General features: G+C 36.1%; 1 protein-coding gene across 1 annotated transcript; it reads left to right on the top strand.

The window, feature by feature from the left end:
• Positions 1-422: 422 nt before the first annotated feature.
• Positions 423-4239, top strand: LOC133329895 (T-box protein H15-like). The gene is made up of 4 exons (XM_061538353.1): positions 423-627; positions 1248-1614; positions 2754-3039; positions 3462-4239. Exons 1-4 carry the CDS (start codon positions 423-425, stop codon positions 4236-4238), a joined length of 1635 nt encoding a protein of 544 aa, XP_061394337.1. The 3' UTR covers position 4239.
• The last annotated feature ends 16342 nt before the right edge of the window (positions 4240-20581 follow it).

Raw genomic sequence — 20581 nt, 5'->3', positions numbered from 1 at the left:
GCTGGTGTCTGACACAATTCAGTTCATCGTCGTTTGTCTTACGTTAAACACAGGAACGCTTCAATAGCAGAAACGTACGATTAAAACCAGTTTTCAACATATATACATACATACTAATACAAAACCAATAAAATTATTAACAAACCGCTGGATAAAAAACGACGGCAAAGAAAAATAAAAACAAAACATATTAAACCATTTTACAATACGACAGTTTGTTTGTTACGGCGGCAACGGTCAAATAACTAAACTCCCAAAAGAAATGCAGAACTGCTAAGAAAAGAAACAAGCCCAACTGCATAAACGTAGTAAAACAACGAAATTGTAGTGAAAATTCGAAACAATAGTGAAATTTTGTAAAGTTGGCAAGTGGAAATTAAGAAAAGTTCATAAGAAGCGATAAAGAAGTAAAGAGTGCCATCATGTTGATCGGTTCCCATCCATACCTGTGCAATCCTGCCGGAGGCGTTATGCCATCCAATAATGCGGCCGGCGTGGCCACAACAAACCCAACAACTACAACAACAAACAGCAAAGCCACCGTCGGCTCAGCTACAGACTTCTCCATTGCAGCCATTATGGCCAGGGAAGACGCATCCAGTCGCGGATCATCAGTTAGAAGTGCCAGTAAGTTCAAATCCTCGTTTTTTAGCCGTCGCAAAAATCATTCTATCTCTTCGCTAAATGTATCAACATCAGATCCATTAATCTTTCCAAGAGTTCCGACAACATGAAGTAGTATCTGTCGTTTGTGACTAGTTAATCATTGCTCCAAAAATTGAGTGAAGACACACTTCATTAATGAACAGACACTGCTGGCAGGCCACACGCATTGAGAACTTGCTAATTAAGCTAGTCAAAATGTGTAACTTGCTAAACAAACTTGTCATGCCCCTTCGATTTGGCCCAGTAAACGCCAACACTTATAGCTCCCAATCGATAGCCCAAGAGAAACATAAAACATTTTAATTAGCACTGGCTCGGCTGGCCCGATCGTACAACAAACAACGTTTAGTTTTAATTTCAATATTTATGCTTTGCTTGGAGTTTTTATTGATTTTTAACGTCGGGCTTCAGATTAATCACTGGTCATTATAAACGAAAATGAGATCCACACATACAATTTATGGAATATTAATGGCGTGTAGAGATCAGACGATGAATAATACAATGCTGATGGCGACGAAGATGATTTCTAATATTTCGTACTAATTTTCGTCTTCTTGTCTGGTTTGATTTTTTTGCAGGTCCTATTTCCATAGAGGATGAAGTTGACGTGGATGTGGTTGACTGCAGTGACTCGGAAGAGCCTCCAACTAAATCCCGCCGCCTAAACAGTTCCACTTGCAGCACCAACAGCGCCGGAAATGTATCACACACCCGCCTGAATACCAGCACAGCATCGAGCGTTGGTCGTTCTACACCACCTCAATCGCCGGCCAGTGATATCGACGGCGAACGCTCTTCGCCCGAGCCCGCTCCCAAAGCGCCCAAAATTGTGGGGTCATGCAATTGTGACGACCTGAAACCAGTACAATGCCACCTTGAAACCAAGGAGCTGTGGGATCGTTTTCATGACCTGGGCACAGAGATGATTATCACCAAAACTGGAAGGTAAGCTTCATCGAAAATGAGGAACAAACAAACGGTGAAGACCAACAATATGTTCGACAACAAGGCTCCCCCTATATTAGCAAATATGGCAAGTGCAAACTGACTGACAATACAAAGGAAGAGAACATAAAAACGAAACAATAACGACGAATATTACGTTCATCATGCAATTGTGACATTAAGTTTGCCGCCGTGTGTCGGTTACTTTGTTTCCATTCCACGCGGCGACTTTCAATGAAAACTTTTCTGTTTCGTCTGTCTGTCTCTTTGACAATTAGACTGCCCGCCATTTGGTCACTGGTCACTTTCGTGACAAATTGCGTTGTAATGTGAGTAGATTAACGCGTTTCGGGGTGATACATTTGCATGTGGCAACACATTTAATCCTTTTGTAATATCGCCGTAGTCGTCGTTAGTTATGTACGGTTTACACGGGAACACAAGGGAACTGAACAATTACGCACATTTTTCTATTGCAATTGTGAAATTGAAATGTGGAATTCGAACTTAACGCAATGATTTGGCTATTTTCTGTAAAAATGTGTGAGGTCTTCGCTCTAGTTGAGGCAATTGTATTGTACTCACTCGTTTCAAAATGACCCTGCCAAATAGTTATGGTTCCCACAGCAAAATAATGGGCTCCTAAATGTCTAAACATTTCCATCAATCTTTATTTCTCGGACATGGCAACAATGATATTAGGGATAGTTTGGTGCACAAAATCTGTGAAATCAAGTAGGCGTTTGACTTGTCAACACACAAACATTTCACAATTTCTACGGCAGACGTTGTTAGGAAAAAGGAACACAATGTTCAAACTCCTTCGTTATAGAGCACAGCGGGATGCATCATAAATATTAAGACAAACCATGTGTTTAAAACTCACGCACATACACACTATCAGTTAACTTCATAGGAGGCCACACAAATTGACTTTTTGTCCTGTCAGGTCGGCTATCCGTTCGACACCTTTAAAATAAACTAATCGTACTGTTTTATATTTTGCCACTGCCTTCAATTGTTCTCTTAAGATCATTGCGAAATAATATGTGGGTGGCCTATCTCCAATTCATACATGAGCTTTTATCTAAAATTTTTAGTTTCAGTTCTGACCAAATTTGTATTTTTTATATTTTCAGACGGATGTTTCCCACAGTCCGCGTAAGCTTCTCGGGACCTCTGCGACAAATACAACCTGCCGACCGTTATGCTGTCCTCCTTGATATTATTCCGATGGATTCGAAACGCTATCGCTATGCTTATCACAGATCAGCATGGTTGGTAGCTGGTAAAGCTGATCCTGCCCCTCCCGCCCGTCTATATGCTCACCCAGACAGCCCATTCAGTTGTGAAGCTCTGCGCAAGCAAGTCATTTCATTTGAGAAGGTCAAGTTGACCAACAATGAAATGGATAAAAATGGACAGGTAAGCATCATTAATTACTATAGAGACATTCTAAAGGCCTCTTGAAGTCCATTACTTTGGGGAATGAAATCCGTATACCCGTTAGTATACTTTAGTCATTTGCATATTTTATGCGTACGTATAGAACATTGTTTTTCGACTCTCTGCCTCCACTTTCGTTGGCAGACTTGGAGAAGAACGTGAACAACATGGTGGTGGATTACACTTTCCTATTTATTTGGTCTTGTTTGAGCTTCAATGAATGAGTTGTTTTTTTCTCAGACCACTTCTGTCACTATTCAATTTGTGGCACACAATGCAGAGCGCATGTCCTTGTCAGATAATTTTGTATTGCTCCCAAATGAGCATTTGGAAGACTTTGGCCATTTTGTTTTTTCCTGTGTGTTTTACTGAAATTCTAATCGTATGTTTCTTGGTTTCAGATTGTTTTAAATTCTATGCATCGCTATCAACCCCGAATTCATTTGGTCCGTTTGAGTCATGGGCAAAGTATTCCAAGTAACCCGAAGGAGTTGCTGGAAATGGATCATAAAACATACGTTTTTCCCGAGACCGTCTTTACCGCAGTGACCGCTTACCAAAATCAACTGATAACTAAACTGAAAATTGATTCGAATCCCTTTGCCAAAGGCTTCCGTGATTCATCGAGGCTGACCGACTTTGACCGCGATCCAATGGAAGCCCTGCTGCTGGAACAACAGCTAAGGTCACCCCTACGGCTATTCCCCGATCCTTTGATGCAACAATTCGCCGCACAACAAGGAGCTGATCCGGCATCAATGGCAATATTTGAAAAAGCCCGCCAGCACCTACAGATGTTTGGCGGTAATTCTCCATACGCCCAATTGATGATGCCACAGATGTACGCCCAACAAGGACCACCACCGCCCGGTTTGGGAGCCTTCCACATGTTCCAACAACAATGGCCTCAACTTACCGCCGGCTTTCTAGCATCCGCCAACCAACAAGCCGTCGCTCAAGCTCAAGCCCATGCACAAGCTGCAGCCCAGGCCCAAGCTCAAGCTGCTGCAGCAGCTGCCGCGAATCGTACACCACCACCGCCTCCCACTGCATCAACGCCTTCATCTACCTCCTCTGGCTCACCATCACCCGACATGAGACCCCGACAATTTCAAAGGTTTAGCCCATATCAGGTACCACAGCACCCAGCACAGCCACGAAGCCCCTCAAACCACTAAGGGCGCCCTAACCTCCAAAGGGTCCACAGACCCCGCATCAACCTTGCCAAAACCAGTATTAGGAATCTCAATAAATCCGCTTCAATGAAGAGGACTTTGGTTTCAACATGTCCATAGAAATATTATGTTTGTTAAATTTGTTTGTACAGTCCATGGTAATTGTAAATTTTTGTTTCCCTCTACCGCTCTCTACTATTTCTTCGTATAGTATAATTAATACCCACTACACCATAATGCTAAGTTATTTAAGACAAATATAGACAATTTTCTGTGTACTTAGTGTAAAATAGTTTCTTACGATGCGCGCGCTTAGAGCATTCTTTTTATTCTGGAACGAGAACTTAGTAAATATTTATTTCGTATGGTGTTTTTTGTATTTTTGTTTTGTTTTTAATTCCCACGGAAAATAATACAAACTATTTGTACATATTTAGTGTAAGTAAATGCAGCTCAGGTCGTTTGATGCAGCACTGCCCAAACTCTACGCGGCTATTCTCTGTGGAGGGGCTTAGAATCAAACGTATTTGTTATTGCCTCAATGTTGCAGTAAAAATTATTAAATGTATTCTCTTATGTTAAGTATTTTATGTTAGTTTAGTTCGTAGACAATTAATTATATATTTATAACCCGAAAGGGCTAAAATCAAACTCCAAAATACAGTATAAATGAAAACTATATAAATCAAGAAAACCTGCCTTTTCGATACTATTGCGATAACTAACTACACAGATATCGGCCGGCGGCATTCCGCTTGGCTGCAAGTTTGTCTATTAGATGTTGTGCTCGACACTCTGCACTGGTTCGACACAACGACTAAATATGCATATATCCTAAATATCCTAGATGGTTGATATGCATGAACCGACGCACTTGCCTTTCGTTATGGGAATTGGAATTTCAATTCGTGTATTCGGCACTTGTTTAAGGACCATAACAAATTGCCTTCCCTTTCGAAGCTGGTTTGTATGCACACGGGTGCAATGTTTAATTTCATTGTACGCTACTATGTACAGTGATGCTCACTCATTTCGTTATAATTTCTTGTTCGTCAGCATGCACTCTACAATGTAGATTCTACGTCAGCGATGTGCAGACCTGAAATGAGTGTTGTTAATGTGTGTGAGCGTAGCTGAGAATTCATCACAAAAATGACTGCAGAAAAGAGAACAAATTGGAGTAAGTTTTTAACAAGTTACGCTAACGTATCATTTTGGGAAGTTTTGAGCATCAATGGTCTACATCATACATGTGCACTCTCTTCGGCGCATTCGGAATTCAGATGCATATTATTTTTTTTTCTGTTGGATAACGAATTCTTTCATTGTGGTCATTTGCAAAGTGAAATATTTTTCTGAAGCTTGTTCAGTTATGCTCCCTTGTATTCCCTCTGTTTGCCACATTTAACGATGTGTTGATAGATGATCTCATCTACATATGTAGTCTAACAGACCCAAGTCAATGCGAAGTTGAAGTTTGCATCTCCACTCCAGCATATACCGCAAATATACGAATGTCAAAAGGTGCATATTTAATTAATTCTTTAAACGTTTGTTAATAAATAACATTTTCTTACGGTTAAAAAATTGATTTTTGTTGAAAAACATATCGTACAAATTGTTCCCGAATATAAATAGCACTATTTGATTTAAATGTAGTGCAACATGTGTTTATTGCAATGATTCTATGTAATTGAAGAATTGTGTATTTTTTTATGTTGGTCAGACTTGTAAAAGACAATATTTTTAAATCAGGCATCGCCCTCATCAAAATATCACTGCTTTAATTTATTTTATTTCATTTATATTATTAAATTCTACTTTATTTATTATTACTATTATTATTTCTTTTTTTCTTTTTTTTTTTTTTTTTGAGAAAAATTAAAATTGCTGAATATATTTGGTGTTTGTAGTTGATTCATACATGTCCGTCCGTTGTCCGTCTGTCTGGCTGGTGCCCACGATAAATCTCGAAGTGAATAATCGCTTTCATCCAAACTTTGCACATCTTAATATTTCTTCCAAACTTAGTTTAAGTTCGAAGATGGAGAATATCGGTCCACTCCTTCTGATACCTTCCCACCAAAATGGTCAAAATTGCGCTAAAAATATATTTCATAATAACACACAACCGGACTATCCGATTGTCCTGATTGAGGAAGATGGGACCCATTGGTCCATTCCTTCTGGTACCTCCCACACAAATGGTTATTTATAAATCCAATATAAAACGGAGAATGGGTACCATACTGCACTTTTTTAAGAGCTAATACTGACTTAAAATATGAAAAGTTTTATACACGAAATATTTACGAAATGGAATGGGAATATTACAATAACATGTGTAAATATACAAAAACCCGTGCATCTAAATATGCTTATTAGCTAGTGATTTCAAACTTTGCGACAGTTATTTATTTTGATATTCGATACCTATGGATCAAAGCTAGTGATGTACAGTGAGAGCTGCATATCGAAAACGCCATTGCCGAATGTGCCCCGATGCCGAAGGTGCCCCAGTAAACCGATTGTAAATGACTTTATTATTTAGGATTTTTGTGTCCAATGTTTTGTGGCCTAGTGTTTGTTATGGAGATTTATCGGCAATAAAAAATCGCAATACTTTTTATCACGCCTTACCACGTACGTTATCGAAAAAACATGAATGAATATAAGTATTTATTCAATTGTTACCGTCGACATTGGTATATAATGAAAAATTCATACGAAAAATGTATTTCAATTCGAATTAAATCTAATACAAAGAAACTAATATTTGCGCCCAATTGCCGTGGCATGCACACTCTCCTCCTATTTCGTGGAAAAACAAAACGACATTCATCTTCGGAAACCCAAAGTATTTTAAATATTTTGTCAGCTTTGACATTCGAACTTTGTCTAATTTTTCTTCAGTGATTGTGGGATGGTTTCTAACACTCCCCCCATTAGACTAATCGTAACGAAAACTATGCAGACAAACGAAACATATACAACGGAAATTATCAGGTGACAAAGAATATCGATTTGGTATTTCCCCGTACTTATCGACACATATAAGTATAGTGATGAATATCCATTCATAGGAATGGATAGTCGTGATGAATATGCTGGGTCTGTGCGTATTCATCACGACTAAACATGTCTACGGTGAAATCAGCCGAGGGTGGCTGTGTTTTCGGCGGTCATACTTTGTATAACAAACACATCATTTATTTTCAAATTAAAAGGAAATCTTTTGCTTGCAAAGAAAAGCTGTAAAACGAGCCAATTTTATGATTTTTCATGTTCTCGTGGTGCCAGCGGAACATCAGAATATATTTATGACAAGAATAGCTGGCTGGCTGTCATATGCAAATGACTTTACCAAAATAAAACTTCAAATCGCCCACAGGAGCATATCTTTTGGTATCTCCTCAGTGTAATGGGGTGTGTGCGGTTGATTGTTCCGACAATTAGATAACACCGGACGTTATCAGTCCTGTTCAGAGTTCAGTCGGTTAATTGCTGTGCCACCTTTTTTCAATTTGCTTCTTGCCCAGTTGCATTAATGTGTTTCCTCCTTTGAGTTTGTAGGTAATCAAGATGTTATCGGTCCGCTCGTGTGTATTTGTTTTACATTAAAGTTAATTACGTTAGCTAGGTAGCAGCCATGAGATACCAACACCTGTAAAAAACTGTAAGTGATATGTGATCAGACATAAGGAAAACAATTCGGATATCTATATGAAAGATCTCGGACAGATACTGACAATGAATATACCATTATTAGCAGAGGAGTAACAGCTATGTTAAAACCAGCATTTCACTTTAATGGGCTTTTCTCGAAAATAGAGATTTTCTTAAAAATAATTTTCCAATATTCGTCATTTTGCTAATTTTCTAGTAAAGTCAAAAATTATACTTCATACGTTCATACTATACCATAATTGCGTTGGAATTTAGAGATTCGGATGTTCTAGTGATCAGAAATCATAACAGCCGTCGAAAAGAAGGAATTTTCTTTATTTGCAAAAAACATCAATATAATAACATTTTGTCCATTTATGCTTCTTTAAGACTTTTAATACATGGGTGCAAAGTTACAAGTCTTTAACATTATTTATGCTCATTTACCAGCTGGTTTAAAATTGTCGAAATTTTAAATCGACAATGGAGGGTTCCCTTATGTGCATATCATCGTTAAGTAATATAGTACAGTTAACGCCTATAGGTCCTTAACGATGATCCAGTAGTGCTGTTATACTACTGGATTTATACAACTCCACATACTTGAATGGAGATTTCCCGAACAAAAAAATTGTACAATTTCCTGAAGTACAGGAGAATTATCGATACACTCGACTCGAAGTGTTAAAAAAACATAATATTCGTAATTTTGCGAAAGAGTCAATTGGAAAAGCGTAACATTATATGCTTACATCGATCGATTGTATTACTAGGCTGGCGTCGTACCAATATAAATCTATACTAAATTTTGGAGATAAGGTTTGTGAACTTCTGATCGAATTCTGGATTATCGTTATTCTATATTCAATTCAGTGAACTGTGTAAAGTCTCGTGTCAAAGGGCAAAAATAAAACCTAGCTCCATTTATACACCACTTACATGAAATCTTACAAATAAATCTGGACATATGTTAATCAAACGTTCAGTATTATTGCGTAAACCTATTGTGTACAAAATAATTCATAAGCGGAAAACTTGCAAAAATGTTACAAAAAAAATGGCAATCACTCACATCAAGAACAAGTTAAAAAACAAGCTGTAGAGTATTTCTGGTTCTGGAACGGTATCCTTGAAAGTTTAACGCTATTTTGGATGTTTTTTCTAAATTGTTGAGAGAGCTACCAGAAGTGATGAACATATTTATTACGGATATTTTCACAAAATCGATGTTTACTGTAAATATTATTGTGTGCCCAGTTTGGACCAAACTGGATTCGCCAATTTGAACCACCAACTACAAGGAACTGAAAATGGCAAGGCAGGCTGAAAATAAAAATGGATTAATGAAACAAAACATTCAAAGTGAAAACCCGAAAACCCTTTTTAGTTTTTGTATTACTACACACACGTACATGGTTCAACAAAGATATACATTTCGCCCACTTGTAAAACAATTGCAAAGAAGTACATCGGTTGTAAATGATTTATTGCCAAATCCAATCAATATCAACAGAGACATCAAAATCTTCACTTGCGACGGCTGTTTGACTTCCTTATTTAGCAGAGAGCTATTTCTTAATAAATTATTTTCCATCCTATAGATATAAATAAATGGCTGCACCGACTATTTGCAGACATAGATAAACACACAATAGACAAGGAAATGTAATCACTTTGAACATTTTGATGGACTGACAGCAAACAAAAAAAAAAAACTGACTGACAGATGTAGAAACTTTTGGTTGGTGGGGCTGGTTGGACAACCGTAAATACGCCCCCATGTAAATACCACATAGTGTGGACCCTGCCAAGAAAACCACAAAAATGTTTAAACATTTTGTGTCCTTCTCAACCCAATTTAACGAGGCACACACCGACCACTAACACCACCCAACCTCAACCATATCTATAATTATGGTAAATGCGATATACACACATTCTCAAACTGGAATGTGTGTATATCACCTCCTTTAGTTTCAATTACAATGCTTTAATAGTCAGATGGTGTCCTTTGACACTATTGACAGTCAGGCAGTAGATGTTAGTTGTGCGATGAGTTCCACACAATGGGCATTTTTATTTATTTTCCAAATGGTCGAGCCACTGGCTAATGGGTAGTGGCCCATTGTTGATCTGCTCGTTCGTCTGTCCATGTCTGTGTTGTCGGTACATTTACAAAATCCTTTGTTACCACTAAAGTGTTTACTCGAATACTTTTTACTTAATTCCTTTCAAATTGAATTTGAAAAGCTCAGTGACGCTTGAGAAATTTTGCCCAAAATAACGATAACACCCAGCAGAAGAATTTTCTACTCTGTCGATTTCATGATGATACGCTACTCCTTCATCGTCCCCCATTGGCTTGGCATGCAGACTTTTCGTGTTTACTTGAACCCCTGATTCGGGAGCTTAACTATTGAAACATATTTGCTTCTGTAACTTAAAAATGCTGGCTCCGATGTTATACAAATTCGAGTTGGTTTATTATCTGCTTTTAGAATTCAATGTCTACTATGGACACTAGTATATTTGTTCGTACCCGGCGTGTGTGTGATTAAATCGTCTGTTATTTCTATACAGAGTCTAACAGAGATGCGTAAATTCCCCTGGATTATGCTAGGAAATAATGTTTTCCCACATACGCAACAAGGAGTAACAACCCGTGCAAACGATTTGAGTGCTTTGGGATGACCAATGATGAAATAACATATATTTGTATAAGAGTAACCATCATCGGGGACAAGATACTAATGTGTGTATGTGTGTTTGTTGACTAGAAATCTTAAATTAAAAATGCAATTGAATTCACTTTCTTACCTATGGTGCATAAAACTAAAATTTTGGTTTCTTATATATAATTATTAACTCTTGTCAAAATAGTGCATTTGTGATATAGACTTATATCGATATAAATATTCTGATTCCGATCCTAAGAGACTGCAATGTATCTTAATACTTGCATGTTGGTCAATGTAATGTTTTCTTGGGACGTCAGCCCCATCTCTTTCACATTTTATGTTGACGATTGCTTTACGATGTTCTCTTTCGGTTAATTGGAAATCAATGATTACCGTGAGAAAATAACTACAAGTGCAGTACACATTACATCTTTATCACCCATCAAGCCAACAGTTATACCTCATCCAGTGGAACTCGCAAGACAAATTAGCCACTTGTACACATCACAAATACGCATACAACACATCTGTACGTATGAGACTCCTGTGCATGTCTATGTGTATGTGTGGAAGGATAGGTGGGTGGTTGGTCCATACGATTTCTCCACATATGCCAGTATTCCACTGAGATATCCATGTGAAAGGAAACCTGTGGGAAAATTGCCGCAAAAACAAAACGTAGCAACATTAATTTTAACCATGAAAATTATGAAAAACTACATAAAAATTCATTCATGGTTGATGAGTTGATGTGGCAAACGTCCTATGTGCACGAAACGAAGGCTTCGTTGGTCTCGCTGATTGTGGCAAAGTGGCTGAATTGGGGTGGGTGGCTGGTATGTCACTTGTCTCCTCAATTGACTTTGGCAACAATTCGCCACCAAGTGTGGTGTGAGTGTGTGTTCAATATTTTATCACATGTCGTTCGAAAAGCGTCGAACGTGACTCATACTGGCAGGCAACCTTTCCACATATTTGCACCAAACGACAAAAATTACAGCGTTGATGCTTTTCTAGCCTAGGAGTTGCCTTCCTCTCCGTGGCACTTGTCACTTTTATTGGCGTTCACATTTGAAACGTGGGAAAAGGTGATGGCACAATGACATTTTACGAGATGATTTTCACATACCACATGAAACAAACTTTGGGGTAAAAATTAGCTATATAATAATTTCGCTGAGGAAACTTGATACTTTTACTGGGATCCGAAATATAAATATCAATAAAATTGTTACCACTCTCATTCCCAATTCAAATGTAAGTGGAGTATAACATTTTGAAAGCGGAATTTTAGTACTAAAATTAGGAACTAAGGTACACATACATATGTTGTCGACTGTGAAAATAAGTAAAAGATTTAAAAATCGGCAATACATGCGGCATTTTGTATGCGGTTCCGAAGCATGTTAAGAAGAACTTTTGATTGAAGAAGGATTTTTCACATTTCTATAGCTTTTTATGTGCGAAATATTTATCTGGCCTCCTCTCTTTTATTTTCTTTCTATGAAAATTCATGCGTAATTTCACTAAAATTTCTTACTCAACAAAGCCGATGATAATAAAGAAAATTGTTCAAATTTCCTACAAATTAGTGTTAATCATTGCAGTAATAACTCTATTGCAAGTGAAATTCCACAACATACACACGCACGCATGCAATGACATCCATTACGCTCGCCCTTCACCAGGTAGGTATAGCTAACAACTTTCCAATTAAATCATTGATGGGAACAAACAAAATGATGTAGCCAATTTGCTTTGAATGTAGTTACGCATTTTTAACGCACTTTGAGCGAAACGAATGCCGTGAAATGCCTAATAATATGGGGGAATTGTGGAAGGGTCGAACTTAGTGTTGTTAGCACGAATACACCAAAGACCAAATGTAATAGGAGGAAGTAGAATTTTAGTTAATTTCGGGATATTGGTTGGGATAAAAACTATGCTAGAAATTAATATTCATTTATGTTATTTTATACAGTTAGAAGACAAATGTTTAACACTAGAAAAACTGGAATTTCGTATATACCTATATTACCTAAAATCGGTCAAAATGACCTTATTCTGAAAGAATTTTTATTGTGTAAAGAATTTTTTTAACATATTTTTCACATTATTTACAATCACATAAAACGTTTTTATTATTTGTTTTCGGTGGGAGGACTCTCGAGTTTCCCTTTTTGAAAAATTTTAAATCGACTGGAAATATAAAATTTATTTCTCCCGATTTGTGTGTTCGTTTGTGTTTGTAGCAAACGGGTTTCGTTGTGGTTGTACTGATCTGGTTATATAAGAAATTTACTTTATGCAATAATAAAGGTAGTTTGATTATTTAATATTTCACAAGAGGTCAAAGTGACCGATTATAGGCAATATAGGTATAGCACATGTGAATACGGGGAATGAAAGAGGGGGGGAGCACCTACTATGATTAATGAACGTAGTTCTATGTGGTACAAAAAGTCACCAAATTTTAAAAACCTTTGTCATAATATGCGCAATTGTTTTTGTACTTGAAATTGAAAAACGGTCAAAAGACCGACTTCGGCAATTCAGTGTTAAGGAAGATATTTCAAAATAAAAGACATATGTGTGTTTGTCATCGCAAACACATAGATATTTATCTCATTTTTAAATGAAACTAATGTAGCAGCAGTTTTTTAACAAATATTAAAAAAATAAATATATACTGGGATTTGCAAATCGTAAGTGGCATAAGAATTGTATAGTGCTAGTGATGATGCTGGTCTGAACCAAATTAATAATATCAACATATACTTTTCTAATTATACTGTAAAAATGTAGCTATGCATTTTTTGTTTTTTTTTTAAGGATAAGCGAAATACGCCATAACTTAAAAAGTCCAACTATCATTGCAGATTATGTCAAACTTAGCAATTCTGAAATATAAAATATTCCTGATTCTTGGCGGAAATGTCTTCCGATGTAAGAACATTTAGGAAAAACACAGGAGTCTATGTCCTTGGCATTTGAATATTTGACATTGAAAAATCAATAGCAGGTCGCGTGTCCTTAACTAAATCATCTTATGACGAAGGAAAGAAGCATGCCAGTATGTTTTAATCAAACAATGCCATTAATGGCTCTTGGCCATTATTAGTGAAAATAAACATAAAACGTCAGTCACTGCCATAACTCCCACGGATGTCCAATTTTATTGCGCTCAGGACAGCGCGACGAATTTCATCTAACTGCCAAGAAGGACATCAAATGTTTTGCTTTTTAAGAAATTTCCCTACAGAATTTCATTATGAAAATTGCGCGTGTCATGCGCATACATTTCCACCTACAAGGTCTTCGTTTAGTGACTTTCTGTAACTTCAACTAAAATCAAGGCTCCTTGCCTTAGTTTCACTGAAGGCTACCATTCCAGGACGAGTTGTAAAGGAGGATTAACAAAACCCGCCATAAAATCATAAGTTGGCACATCATAAAGTGCCACACGCAGTTAATTGCCCAATGCACCTTGGCATTGGAAGGTCACATACTCATGCACGTAGTGTTGTGTAGGTGCATATATTGTTCTTGTAGCTCTATTGACTTGGGCACATATTTTAGTGAATGTGTTGATTTTGTCATTGTATTTCAATTGACTCGAAACGACACTTTTAACTGTCATTATCGAATCACACTTAAATGTCAATGCCAAGGTCTCCGGCTAATGAAGTATTTATGAGTTAGAGGAGATCACCAAGGATATGTGAGGCTATGCAATTTAAAATCAAATTATCGCCGAAAATACGCGTTCTGGGAGGTCTTCTAGTGTCAATGTAAACATCATATTCGTATACCCAGCAACGGTCAAAATAATTATTTTCTGGCATAAATCGTATCTTAGACTTTAGCATTATCCGATTACCGCTCAACCTTCATACGGAATATTGAAAACACTCGAATACAAATTGTTGAGTTTGGTTGTTAGTTTGCATAACACTCCTTTATAAACTTATCAGTATACAACCGGAAACAAGTCAGTAAAGTGATAATAAGTTTCAGTATTATGTTAATGATTTTTAATGAATACATGTCAATGTCTAATGGTCTCCTTAAAATAACCGAAGATTATAAAATCAAAAATTCCAGATTTCTCTCAAATTAGAATCAAACTCTAAAATGTTATAATGAATTACATCGATATACATATGTATATCAAACTGAATATCACAAATTATTATGGATTTTTATTACCAATGAAAACATCAAACATACCCATGAAATAAATAAACCCCCTCCACATTGTGAAACATACATATAAACATTTCAAGAGTTTAACAAAAAAATAAATAAAACAAAATAGCCAACCATTCGTCTGATTTCTCAAAGACGTGAGAGTTCATAAAATTGTCGTTATGTTTTATAAAACAAACATGTGACTGGCAAGTTCTACGCGGCCGATTTCTTAGACTGTGTGGCGCACAAATTCTGTCGAACTGTAACTTTAGCCCAGGCGGAGGACTCCACAGGGCAAAAGGCGACGTCACACGTTGAGTGTTGTTTAGTCAAAGAGAAGATCATTAAAAAACATTGTGCTGTATAAATGGCTATTTCGGGGTGAAACAAAAACTACGGCTACGGTTTACGAGACCACATCAAAAGAAGAACGTCAACGAAATGTGACGTTAAATGCGTCCATTGGTTTTATGGGTTAATGTCGGCGAATTCCGCACCCGATTCTAAAAATGATGTAGATGATGATCTTACTTGTGTGCGATATATGAGAAACCACATCACAGAGTCCGACGCAGCAGACACGAGGTTTTTTTAGGCAACGGAAAATTCTACTTCCCCAAAAAGTGAAATGGAACGTCAACGGAAGCACATCACATATTTCCGTATTTAGAAACAGCATATGATAATAGTTCTATTACAAAGTAACTGTATGCACTTTTTGCAATCTGTCATGCATTTGAATTTTTGAATCTTCTGAATGAATTTATTTCATTGTAGTAATAATTTAGCAACAATACGCCTTTAGTTCCGGAATTCCGCGTATTCATATTAAAAACCAATATTTCGTATTTTAAAGCAATAAATTGTATTTTTGACTATGTAATGTCCTCGAAACTAATGCCCTGGAGTTTTGGCTAAAGAGTTTTCACACCGGGAATTCGCAGAATCTGACTTTGGAATTTTCCTAAGCAGAGTTAATTCCGGAATAGTGAGCATTGATATTTTAGGAATTAAAAAAGGAATGTTGTTAATGCTAAAGTAGAACCAAAAATGTTATCTAGGATTCTAACTCAGTTTGGTATATCAACCATAAATAAGCAATTTCACACTCCTCACTCTGAAAATCGTACTACAAATCTGGAAACAGTTCATGTCCAATAACAATGCGTTTTAATTGATTAATGATATTAAGACAATCAGTTAACTGACAATGGCGTCACTAAAGATCGCGGAAACTATTCTGACTGACGTTGTGTCATTTTATACCACCCTCTCCCAGTTATCCCACTTGTAATTCCAATGACAGACACCGCAACCAAACAATGCGTAACATTTTGTGTGGTGACGGTGTTGTCCGTAACATCACCACCACCGTCAACAAGATTGGGAGCACAGCACCATCCCGACGCCAGCACCAACAGCATCATTAGCCCTAGCCAGAAGCATTAATAAAAATGTTCCTTGAGATCATTCAAATGCACTTACATGGCCAAACATGCACACACCTGAAACCAGACTTATTAATTGCGCACGTCGTCCACCGATTTTATTTATTGTCTATGGTTGTTCCTTGGAATTAGCCATGGATTAACAAGCGATGGTGCGGCGACTCAAAACATTGTTTGAATCTTTTGTGGAACTAGCTTAGTGGCGTGTCGAGTTTTAATGATAGCTGGTAGATGTGTGGATATGTGGTTGGGGAGGAATCCGATATTGATGATGTGCTGTTGCGTCAACCCATTGTCTGCTGTTATGAAGAATAGGCGCCGCGATTGATGGATTTGTGTTCAGTTTAACATCCCTGTATGTGTCACCTGCTGAGCTGTGAGAAATAATGGACCACACAAACTTCTAAGTGGCAATAGAAGCAGGAATTAAAAAAATCGTTCATGACTATTTGGCCAATTCAATGACAAGAATCATTCTTTTACTTTTATTTGCTATTTTGTCTTTAATTTAGATTTACTTTCATAGATAATGCCAAATGAATCTGAAAATTAAAATCAAACAATGCTCACTGATGGACCCAACGTCTTGTTAAGAAAAGGGCACCACTATGATGATCTGTCATACAAACATATTTATTTATATATTAGGTATTATCTCGTAAGTAATTCAACAAAATGAACAATGACATAGCACAATGGCGCGAACTCAGCGTTATGAAGGGTGTGTCCCACCTCACGCCTCGTTAGACAGCATACCACACCACATTGAAGATCATTATCAATTGAAAGCTTGTACATACCCGACAGCGACGATTAATTTGTCTTGTTCGGATACAAAATGTTTTTCTCGTTCAAAAGGGTTTATTGCTGAGCATTCGAAACTTGCATCAGTCTCGGTCAAAAGGGATGGTAAAAGTGTTAGAGATCTCAATAAGATCAACAATATGAATGACAGGTAAAAACATCCGTGACGCAGCATTATTGGCAAATACTATTCAACAATCGTGATTAGCACTTGAATTTCAGACAAAATTGTGAAGAGCTAATAACCATAACCATTTAATCGATCAATGAAAAATCTGTAGAAGGTGACTGCAATGGTCTGATGATTGGTTCAATCACGTTGAAAGATACCAATTGACAGCAGCACGTGACTCTCCATTGTGACTATATACAGAAATGATTTAAGTCTCACATTCTCTTTCTACTCTGGAACACAGAGTAGTGGGAAAACCCTTCGAATTGTTTGGGTTTCACCAATATTATACAGTTCTTTGTTTTCGTTGAGTTTTAATTTTTTTATGTTTAAGACGTACAAATATTTTAACCCTTTCAGTGTTTTTGTCGAATATATTGGACATCCTATGTACCGTTACTATTGATGTTTTTGCTGAAAGACAGACGAAACTGACCGAGGGTTAAAGTGAAAATTGATATTTTTTCTAAACTCTATGCCTTTATATTATTTTAAATACAAAACTTTAGATTTGTATTTCGACAAAAAATTTTTTGACACTGAAAGGGTTAAAAAAAGGCCGGTTATGTGGGCCAATATAAACAAGCGGTACCTTTTATGGGCACTGGTTGGAAGGTATTCTATCCTCTGAATACTCGTAAGCGACTCGAGCTGTTTCGGTTGGATAATGAAGAAATTAATAAAAAGTTACAACATGCAAGAAACAAATAACTATATATGTATAATGTTTGACCTGGAATATATAGACAACATATATACTATGGGGGAGTGTATGGCCTCGAGGCCATATTTGAAACCTAATTAATTGTCAGAATAGAATTACTGCATTATCCCTCTGATAAGATTTTATGAGTAACCATTTCGTACCTAATTTATTTCCAATAAGACTGCAAACTCTGACTTGATTAATTACAAAATTCTAATCTGAATATTATTAGTAGCGTCCTTTAATATATACAGTCAACGCGCGGTATAACGCATACTCAGTTTAACGAATTCCGGATATAACGAGTGAACAAAATAGTAGACTTTTTACACTGACTATTGCATATAACGAACGTTTTCCAATGTATATACTGGGTATAGCGAATGGCGCAAACAATAATGTCCTAGTCTTATAAAAAATAAGTACTCGAGTTATTATTACTGTTACTACGTTAATTTATATATTTTTTGTTAGAAATTCATTGAAACTGGGTTAACTTTTTGTTCTTAAATAAAATTGCACCTTAAACAACTTCGCGATATAACGAATTTTTCGCTATAACGAATGCGCTTGACAACATATCATTCGTTATGCCGGGCGTGTGTATATATATACACAATGGTGTTCACATAATCAATACATGAACTGTGATAATAATGTTTCGAAACATTGGGTTTCGTGAAAAACATCGAATTTGTTTTTTATTTACTTTAATGCAATTTATTTGACAATATATTTAGAAAATTACATAAATTTGGTAAATTAAGTAACGATAAAATCATTTACAGATAAAAATTATTATTAAAATAGCTGAACCCGTGGCGCTTTGCAGCCCCCGCTGCGATGTTTTGGAGGGTTTGGAATCGTTTTTTTTTTTCAAGCTAACCAACTGTATTTTGGTTGTTTTATTTGGTAGGATGAATCATAATAAAAATTATCCATATTGGTCCACTTTTTGACCCCATATATCGGAAACCACATTGGGGAGTTTAGTCAAGTGTTGTATTTTGGGTAGTTTGGTGAAGCGTTGCAACCAAATTGGATGTAATTTTATATTTTGGATAATATCGAGTCCAAAATCTCCTTTCCAAGCCGAGTAGCTCTATTATATCAAGTTTTGATATAGCTGCTTTGTTCCCATTTTCGGTATTATAAAGACTTTGAACGAATTTTGTCATAGAGTGTGATTCCTGCGGATAAAAAACTTCTTCCCAGAAATTATGCACTGTGGATTAACGTTTTAAAAATACGTCATACATATTTCACATTATATATTAGGTCTTGGTTATTTCTTAATATTGCTGTTTTTTAGTTGTTCACTTTCTATTTGAAGTTAATGCGCGAAGTGTTGTATTTATAAGTTCAAAGATATTGACCAACGATTAGGCATATAACCCCCATTTAATAGTTACATATCGACATTATAGGTTCTATAAGGAACAAAATGTTCTTATGGCGATTTTATTATCATTTTCAAACAAATTAATCTAGGTTATGGATCTTATACCATAGACAGACGACAGCCTTAATTTGCATTAAAAATTTCTTAATTTGAATTAATATTTACCCCTGACAGACGAGAGTTTCTGCATTTACGAAAGTTTTTTGCTTCAAAACAATTGTTTGTCTGTGTGTAGGATGAACATTTTTTACATTTGTTTCGATATTTTTCGGGATTACATCTTTAGGAAATAGATACATCACATAAAGGAGAAATAGCAACTATGATCTTAGCAAAACAGTTCCCAATTTAAAAAATGGTTGAAATTTGTCGTCATTTCTTAATTTTATTTTCATAAATATAAATAAATTTGACAAGAAACAATTAATTTTCGACAGCATTGCCATATTGAAATTGCCTAATTCAGTATAAATTCAGTTTGATTTTGTGCATTAACAACACATAAAAATTAGGATAATGTACAAGTTAATTTGAATTAAGGCTGTTAATGCAAATTAAGACTGTCCTCTGTCTCGGCTATTAGAATCAGAATTCTCTGAATGGACATGAACTCGGTTCAGAATGTCTTTTGATTTTCCTTCCTTGCACTTGTCCAAAAATTAAGTACATTCTATGGAAACGTGTACTTACAATGATTGCGTACACATTCAATGATGTACTACTTAATTATTTTTTGAATTCTCAAATAAAATAGTTGCAATACAATGTCAATCCAATTAAAAAAATTAAATATTTTGAAATTTTTCGATAATTGACAAATGAAGGCTTAAATGAATGATACGCTACCAATTTTCACCCAAAATATCTCAAAATAAGTACTACGACGCGGTGCAAATATAATAGTGAATTCGTGAAAACGCAAAAATGCTTCATAATATTTTTGGAAATTTTTTGCGGTTTTCAATTTTTTTCACACTTTTTAAACCTTTCCTGAACCACCACGAACATTTCAAGACTAAGATAGATTACATTTATTGAGCCTTTAAAACAAACAATATAATTTTACAGAGTGGTAATAATATTTAGAAATACCTATGATGTGCACAGTACCAGCTTAAGAGTAAACTAGAAACCAAAACAAATTCAGAGTATTAATGTAAAACAAAAATTCCTTGCTCCCGGGAATGTACTTATCTGGAGTTTTAATAAACTCAATTAAACTTATAATCTAAGAAAACCAAAGGAAATCAAAAAATAAATAAAAAACAACAAACCCTCA

This window comes from Musca vetustissima, unplaced genomic scaffold (assembly GCF_032173495.1).
Source record: "Musca vetustissima isolate MV318-11 ecotype Yass unplaced genomic scaffold, APGP_CSIRO_Mvet_v1 utg7565, whole genome shotgun sequence".
NCBI classification, from domain to species: Eukaryota; Metazoa; Arthropoda; class Insecta; order Diptera; family Muscidae; genus Musca; species Musca vetustissima.
The sequence above is the reverse complement of the archived record's forward strand: the minus strand, read 5'-3'. Positions and strand labels throughout refer to the sequence as shown.

What these genes read in the sequence shown, in the direction of transcription:
- LOC133329895 (XM_061538353.1), top strand. Translation starts at nt 423, where the DNA reads ATGTTGATCGGTTCCCATCCATACCTGTGCAATCCTGCCGGAGGCGTT. An exon ending in ATCATCAGTTAGAAGTGCCA is followed by an intron (nt 628 to 1,247) that starts GTAAGTTCAAAT and finishes ATTTTTTTGCAG; the next exon opens with GTCCTATTTCCATAGAGGAT. An exon ending in AAATGGATAAAAATGGACAG is followed by an intron (nt 3,040 to 3,461) that starts GTAAGCATCATT and finishes TCTTGGTTTCAG; the next exon opens with ATTGTTTTAAATTCTATGCA.